The sequence below is a fragment of the Odontomachus brunneus genome, unplaced genomic scaffold (assembly GCF_010583005.1).
Source record: "Odontomachus brunneus isolate Ranch 3 - 2012 unplaced genomic scaffold, Obru_v1 Obru_scaffold_261, whole genome shotgun sequence".
In the NCBI taxonomy this organism is placed as follows: Eukaryota; Metazoa; Arthropoda; class Insecta; order Hymenoptera; family Formicidae; genus Odontomachus; species Odontomachus brunneus.
In genome coordinates, this window is record NW_022639711.1 from 254940 (window position 1) to 263532 (window position 8593).

At 45.3% G+C, this 8593-nt stretch overlaps 1 protein-coding gene across 2 annotated transcripts in view; it reads left to right on the forward strand.

Moving 5' to 3' along the window:
- Positions 1–8593, forward strand: part of LOC116852896 (homeobox protein aristaless-like) — a 170325-nt gene that overhangs the window by 72457 nt on the left and 89275 nt on the right. Inside the window, exon 1 of one of the 2 annotated variants that reach the window (XM_032833676.1) lies at positions 78–1118. The exons of the other annotated variant lie outside the window; for it this stretch is intronic. Within the exon in view, the coding sequence (XP_032689567.1) occupies positions 1097–1118 (22 nt within the window). The 5' untranslated portion in view covers positions 78–1096. Of the gene's footprint in view, positions 1–77; positions 1119–8593 lie in introns of those variants that run through there. 2 annotated transcript variants of the gene reach the window in all.

Below are 8593 nucleotides of genomic sequence, written 5' to 3' on the forward strand. Positions count from 1 at the left end.
CTCTCTCTCCCTCTCTCTCTCTCTCTCTCTCTCTCTCGTATACTCACACCGGGTCTCTCCGCTTCTTCCGCTCTAACGAGAAAAGGGGGGAGAACTTGGAGGTCGTTCTGGATTGGTGAGTCCGCCGGTTGCCTCGATTGGCGGTTACTTCATGTTCGAGGCGGATCGACGCGCGGAAGGCGTACGACTCCAAGACCCCCGCTCGAGCTCGCCGACTCGGGAAACCAGACCAGACGTAGCCGCGCGCACCATTCGAAAGTTACACCGGTGGGGAGGAGAATCACCTCTCTCTGACGGCTCTTCCGTCCAGGCTGGCTGAAGCGGCCCCACACACCGGTTCGCGCAGCCGCGACGTACGCCTCTTGCTCGCTCGTTTGCTCGTTTGCTCGATTCAAGAAGAAGCGACACGGCGCGGCGCGACACGGCGCGACGCGGCACGAGCGAGAGCGGACGCGATTCTTCTTCTTATTTTCCCCCCCGTATTGCACCTCCCTTCTTCTCGCTCGGTCTTCTTCTCCCCCTGCCTCCTCGCCTCCTGCTCTCCTTCACCGTTCCCTCATCCGTTTCGGGGCACGCACGGGGTACGCGTTTCGGGCGCGAGGGGGCTGGGACCGATCGGCGACGCGGGTGATCTCTGCCGACGAGCGGACGTGAGGAGCGGATAAGGTGTCACCGAGCGAATTCGAGGTGAACGAAGGCGGAGTTTTCGGGAGACACGAGGAGACATCGCTGGAAGTAACCCTGTCGACGCACCAAGGTCAGTGGTCCGATTACCTTGGGGGCGCGTGGGATGGGGTGAGAATGATTTGACATGTGCGCCGGTTCAAGTGATTCTTGCGGGATGAGAAACGTGGCTGGAGCATCAGGTGCCATCGGTGTCTCTTCACGAAGCTCACGAAATGGTTATTCGACGGTCAAAACTCTGTAGTAGTCGCGAACTTATGACAGGTTTAATAGCTATTATTCGGAAAGCAAGAACATTTTAGTGAGGAACATAATTGTGATAACAGTACCATTTCACTTAGCTTGGAGGATGACATTTTTCACGGCATCACAGCTCATTTACGATAAGAGGGATGGGGGAGGTTAAATAATTATGGTTATCAACGTGACTAAAAGTGAGTTTAATTTTGACATTAATACCTTATACGCCTCTTAGACATTCGTGACGGTATGAATTTCGTCACCTAATTTACTTTCAAAAAATCCCCTGAAATTATGCGTGTAAACCACATTAAAAGTAAAACGAGAAAAAGAATAATGATCACAATGATTATGATAAATGATTTAATGAATGTTGGATTAATTTTTTTATAAGATATAAGCAAACAAGTGTTACTGTCGAAGTTAAATATCTCTACGTTAATAAATTCGAGGCTGAGGTGAGTTTAGAGGTGACGGGACTAACTTGTGAATCTATCTTCAGCAGTATTCAACGTTGTTTTGCTCCTTTTGAGTCTTCTGAATTTTCGTTGCAAATAATAGTGACTGTATCGATACGTCTTGTAATCGGTCGGTAATGGTAATATATGACGCGTGTAAGTGCACACCGTAGTTCATTCACTGCGAAACGTTGTACGTCGTTTCATTAATTGAAAAAGAGATATCAAGGTTAGTTTCTCGACGAAGCGAACAGTTCTCAAGAGAACAGAAATAAATTAGCATTAATTAAAGCGTTTTTCCTCAGGTGCTATGGAGTGTGTTTTTGCCCTGTAATTGAATTATTATAACGAGTCGACGATGTAATTTTTCCGCCCACACATTCACGACAGTTTTTCAGCTCTCATCGTGTAGTTCTCAACGACGTGCGCGCGTAAAATTTCAATCTTTGACGCCACTTTCAACGGTGAAATCCCACGTGCGTCTCCTTATATACATAAACGATCGCAGTTCCCACTCGCAGAGAATTTCCCATCGTCTACGTAATTACTCCGTACCTCGCATAAGCGAATAGATGAACGCATCCTTTACATATCTTCTTTTTCCGACCATTCATTGCGTCACTCATTACGGAAAATACACGCCAGCGTAAATAGGCGCATTAGGCATCGCTTCCCTTCCCCTAACTTGGGCGGAGGTTTCCCTCGTGCCGTGAATGAGTAGAAAGCAGCTTTCCAGAAGTGTGCTTCGAACTCATCGCCAAGGTAGCGTAAAATGCAACGCAAAAATACAGCCTCCTCCTCCTCCTCGCGCGTCTTAACGTTTCTCCTCCCTCATTCTTCGCGAGCACAGTGCCGTGTGAATTAACGAAGCGATATCGAGCAACGACCGCCGGCCATCATGATCAGAATGCGCCTACCGCGCCGTATAGACGATTACCAATGCTAACAGCCTTGAAAGGGTTAAACGACTTCGGCGATGCGTAAGCGATTCGATCGCTACACGTCCGCCTGCTGCTCCTCTCTGCGTCTGTGAGTGAGTGCGTGCATGCGTGCGTGCATGCGTGCCTACCTGCATTCGTGCCTGCGTGCATGCGTGCATACGTGCCGGTGTGCACGCGTGCGTGCGTGACGCGTCAGCGTTGATGAACGACCCGATCGCAGATACAACCCCATTACGTCTCTATAGAGACCGCAGTGGGCCCCGGCGATGGGGCGAGAGGAGCGCACGGTAGCGTTGACGTTACCTCGTGGTTATGCAAAGGATCGAGCGTCGCGAGTTTTCACCGATAAAAACTCGATTAATCACTCTCACGCGACAAACGCTTCGCTCAACGGAGAACGAAGAGGTCGGCGGAGGTGATGGTGGCGATGCAGGGAGAAGGGAGAAAACAAAGAGCGCGAGGGGCCACTTTGTTGCTAATCGAAGCAACAACACGACGACGCCGGGCCGACATTCACGTCCCGTTGATTTACGATCCGGCCCCGCGATTATTCGGGATTTCTTGCCCGCCATAAACGTCCGTCACGTCGCCGCGGCGGCAGCGGGTTTAATTTGACTGCGTTTATAACAAGGTATCGCGCGTAATGGAGCACTAGCCCGCCGACAGGCTCCATTACAATCAGGACTTTCCTTCCGGGCCTGAGGGCAAGCTCGCCAGCCTTAATTGGATTTTATTTGCTTAACCCTCGCTCTTTCTCGCTCTCCTTCTCTCTCTCTCTCTCTCTCTCTCTCTCTCTCTTCCTTTCGCAGACGTCCCGGTGCCCGTACCCGTCGTCTTCGTCTTCGTCTCCGTCGTCGACGCCGTCATCGTCGACGACGCCGTTGAACGGCTGCGACTTACCGTCGCCCCCGGGAAGTCTCCCGCTCTCTCCCTCCCTCTTTCTCTCTGTCTTCTCTTCTCCGTACTCGCGTCTCGTTTGCATATAAATAATCATAATGACCCGGCTGACACAGTCGGCAGTATGTCGGAATAATAGCGTTGTAATAGCGCGATCGACCGAGGGCGACGGAGGAGCCGGTCCGGGAGCGATTCGAGCCACAATGAAACCCAATTTCCACGTGCACACGCGCGTTTGATTAGAAACGCGTTTGGACCCACACGATTCTCACAAGCCGGCCTCTTTCTCTCTCTCTCTCTCTCTTTCTCTCTCTTCGAGACGCTCTCGTCTCGTGAAAACGCACAAATACGTGATTGATGATGACGAATGTGCCGAAGAGGCTCTCTCCTTATTCCCGTCGGACGGGCTCTCATTACTCAAACAGGCATCGGCGTTAGTTGCGCGCCGTACTATTACACACATTATTGATTTCGATGTAATCGTTTGAATAAACTGCGTTCCCAGGTCGTCAGAACGGACGGTGACCGTGAGTAACTCGTTGAGCGGGAGATAATTGCGAGTGTAGAGGAAGAAACCAGGGCTACTTGGCAAAACCGATTATTTCTGCTATTTTCGAACAAGTTACAAAATTAAGCAAGATTTTTAAATTTAAAACACGTAAAAAATGACTTTGAAATCCGTGCTTGCTTGATTCTGAAATCTGTTAAAGAACAATAGAAATAATAGACTTTGCCAAGCGGTCTCTTCAACTCGTTGCGTTTTTGCTCAACTCGGAAATTTTATGCATTTTTGGAAATTTTAATTATAACTGGAGCACTTGGAAATTCCGTAAAACTAAATAGCAAGATAGATCCCTCCTGGGACCTATCTCGCCGGAGGTGAACTCTCCACAAGTTGCATCTCGGCGTGTTTGAAACACGACGTTTAATTACTACAGAGTATTAACGGGGAATTGTGCCGAACGACGCGCGCGCGGAAAGAGCTCGCCGCAACTCACTAATTAATTTCGCGAAAGAGCGAAGGAGGGAGAGACAGAGAGACAGAGAAAGAGAAAGAGAGAGACGAAACAATCCGTGATTATACTACACACAGAGAGCGCGCGTACGCGGATGTTTAATCACGTAGGGATAATTAAACAATTATTCGTAACCTCAGATGGTAATCGACGCAACTTAATTACGCACGCGGGAGTTATATCGCGCCTATGTGCGCGTACGTTACGCGAGATCGTGCCATGCGAATGCGAGATTTCATCTGGAGGGAATAATCGCGAAGTTATCTTTCGCAACTCGCTGAAATTAGGACCGGCCGGTCGATAATTGCCTTTGTGGAAGCGATCCTTCGGATCTCCCAGACGTTATAGGACACGTCACAGGTAGATCCGCGTAAAATACACAAGTGGACTAATAACGATTTAATGCTGACTCTGTCTAATATGAATCTAACGGGAGGATAAAGTATACTAAGAGAAAAAATATCTGAAATAGTAAAAGATATTTATTCAATGGGGTTGCTAATAACTAATATTTACTTGTACCATATTTTCGCATATTGAGAAAGAATTTCTTTCATAAATAAGAAAATATATATTTTCCTAGAATCATCGTTGTTTTTCACAAAAGAAATTGTTTATTTAAACAAAAGAATTAAGATTTATAACAATATGTTATTAGTATCCCGAATAAATATTTTTTGCTTTTCAGATATTTTTTCATCTTAGTATATATGTGGATAATAATGTTTCACTCAGTATGGGACAATATTCTTCGCAAGGTTAGTTCGATTTTTCAGTAAATTGACAGACATGTATCTAGTAATTAACTAAAATTATAATTATCTTTTGCCCCAATTATATTTTTCGATTGTTCTAACACGTAAATTTGCAGTAACATGCACGCAAATTACGTTCAAGTTGTTATTACTAACATTGTAATAGAATTTAATTAAAAAAGAAATAGTTTCCTTGACCATAATTTATAGTACTTATTTCTCTATGTGATTACAGCTACAAGCATCAAACATTTTTTTTTCTGTAGGTAGTGTGTAAGTTCAAGAAGAGTTCACTTTGCAATACCGTTAAATGTTATTAACTTCCCGTTAGATTCACATTAGATATTAACGTCAGCTTGAGAACGCTATTGGTTTACGATTATGTTTTTTTTTTACTTTGGATCCTTCTCATCTATAATACGAACGTCACAACTCGCGTCTTTCAGCTCATTCAACAATTCAGATGTTTATTGTTCGCGCTCAAGAACCACGCGAGCATAATAGACTGATTAGACAAATCGTCCAACTGCTATTTTCCGCAAATGCGCACGAAGCCTAATGAGATTAATTAATGTTTAGCAAGTGTCATGAATATTTAACGAGTATGTCACGAAACCCGTACGCGCGCGTTATCGCGCAAACTTTTCATTTTCACGCGATTACCGTCTCCCGAGAGTGCCGATCGACTCGATCTGGAAACATAATAAAGACACAGCCGTCCTGTTATCGTTTCTCTTGCGCGACAGTCGAACGAAACCAGTCATGCTAAGAGCCTATCGACGATTTTATTCGTGATCGAAAAGGCGCAGAGATCGTCTTCCCAGCCGATGCTACATTTAATTAAAAACAATCTCGACGAACACGCACGTACCGCTTAATTATTCGCGGAGGATCGCAGCAAAGCTGCCGACGGCAACCGATCCGCGAGCTAATTTACCTCTTACCGTCGGCAACAGAGTAGAAAATTACGTATCCATATATGCCACCATGTAAATAACGATATAATCGCGTGTGCGGCTACGGCTATACCTTCTAACGCTATTCTTCCCGTCTACTTTTTCTCAACCGCGATGAAACATCGATTTAAAAAAAATCCAGACACATGGCGCACACACAAAGGACATTACGTAGAAAGAAAGATTTCAATTCGACTAATTGAATGGGGACCAGACGAAAAACTCGACTGACAAGAAATAATAATATCTCTGTTACTATGACCGAAAAATATTCGTCTGAACGTTCAGTCGCATTAAAACTCGATTGAAGTAACCAAGAGCGATTGGCTGAGCATAAACCTCCTACAGGAATCTTTCTGTTCCCACAACCGAGTTCTTTATCCGGTCCCCAAGTAAGAACAGAACATGCAGTCACACTAACGGAATTGTTCTCTCCACGTGCACCTGAAAACTACGTGTTTTACAAGTAAGAACAAGTAAAAAACGCAACATTGTGTATCGGTATTCAGGAAGCTGATTGAAATAAACACGGCCGTGTTACGGGGAACGTTATTAGATTTCGCGAAAAACGTCCAACCAGTTTTTCCTTCCTTGCCGTTTCGCACGTTAACGCAGCTTTATCGTCTCTCTGACGCATTACCGCAGAAGAAAGTCGTGATATCGGTCGCGATCGTAAAGTAATCGCGCGGCGTTAGACGCGCTTAACTGCGCTCGAGCCTGGACTGCTCCCATCGCGTCGCAAATCACCGCTAACGACAGCGAGTACGGTCATTTGCGCGCGGACGTGTCCGCGTACGTGTTCCCGTACGACAAATAGAATCGACGTAGAAGGAGACATACGCCGCAGCATACGCGCGCTAAGCACAGGAACGACAATCTTAATTGGTCGCCGCGACTCAATAAGCGCTAATGATAGCGAGCGCCAATTACTCGGACGACGGATGTCCACGCCGGCCGATAAAGCTGCACGAACACGAGAACGCTCTCTTTTTCGCTGTAAGAAAAATTCGAATTGCGATCCGCCGATGCTCGCGGCACGCGAGTCTCCCGGATGTGACGTCCGTCGAGCGAGCACAGGCGAGTAGCCTGTAGAGCGGGAATTTCTTAATGCGCACACAATATCGTTAAATTAAATTCATTCAAAAAGAGGAGAAAAAGAGAGAATTGGAGCTCTCTCCCCATAATATTTCAACATTCGTGAGCAAATCAGTGATAAAATGTCACACTTAGAAAAGAAATATCTAAAAAATAAGAAATATTTATTCGATGGATGCTAATAAATATATTTTCTCGTATTAATATATACATTTCACATTTAGGGGCGCGTTTCTTTCACAAATATAGGAAAATATGTAATTTCCTAAAACACCGTTGCTTCTCATGAAAACAATTTTTTATTCTGTTTAAACGAAACAATCCAGATTTAAATAAATATATGTTACTAGTACCCACCGAATAAATATTTTTTACTTTTCTTAGATATTTTTTCTCGCAATGCAATACTTAAAACCTATACTTGATTATTTTTTAATCAGTTTCGAGCATCAATATTTCTGTCTAATTACTTCTTGATTGGTGCGTACTATGGAACTCTTCGGAGCCAATTCCGAATAATTTCGCGTTTTTAGAGAAAACAGAGGCTCCAGAATATGTATTGTACGTTCCCATTCTTGCGTTATGCCACGAGCATGAGGTAGGTCGATTCTAAATTTCAGTCAGCATCGTTAATGTCACTCTAACGATTTTCTCGAGAGTATTTATATATGTGTATATATCTCATTAATTAGACTATATATAATAAATTGTTCTATCTATTATAATGGTTTTATCACGCAATTTAATTTTCTCGCTGCACATTTGCATGAATATATAGTTAATTTGATATCTAAATTCATTCTGAGACAATTATCGATCAAATCACCATAACACAGAGAGTAATTTATTATGTTCAATAACCTTCAAGAAGCTTTACGATAGATTTCATTTGAGTGTAAAAAAGAGCAAAGTATAATACCTTAAAATAAGTGATGAACAGCATGATGACGTCGAACGTAGAAAAGGAGAAGAGATATCACGCGAAGAAGACGCCGCGAATTCATCTCGATTATTAATTATATTACTTTTCTCTTTACATTGCGGACTCCCCTCGTGACTAAAAGCCCAAGAGAGCCTGCTCTCGGAAGACAACGGTTTCGTCGTGTCGCTAGAACGCGCGAAATTAACATTGCAAATAAGAGGGCTGATAAAGCCGAGAGCGGCGGCGGCGGCGGCGAGAGGACTGAGTGGAATAATTGGGCTGCGACTTTTTTCGCGGGATCAGCTCCTCGCCCTTCGGTGAGATTATGAGTAATGCGTTCTCCGGCACGTCTCCGCCGCTCTCTGGACTCGCTCGTTCTTCCTTTCCTCTTCCCGCGATCGAGCTCGCCTCGTCCTCGTCCGTCGCTCGACGCGCTCGTCCTTCCCGCGCGCTGATAGAGACCAGCTCTCTCACCGCCGTTCTCGGTCGTCCCATTAGCGTAATGGCTCTCGCGGGGTATAGTCTTCGCATTTAACCCACCGAATTCTCGTCCGATCTCTCGCCGCGGAGCGAGACTGCTCTCTCTCTCTCTCTCTCTCTCTCTCTCTCTCTCTCTCTCTCTCTCTCTC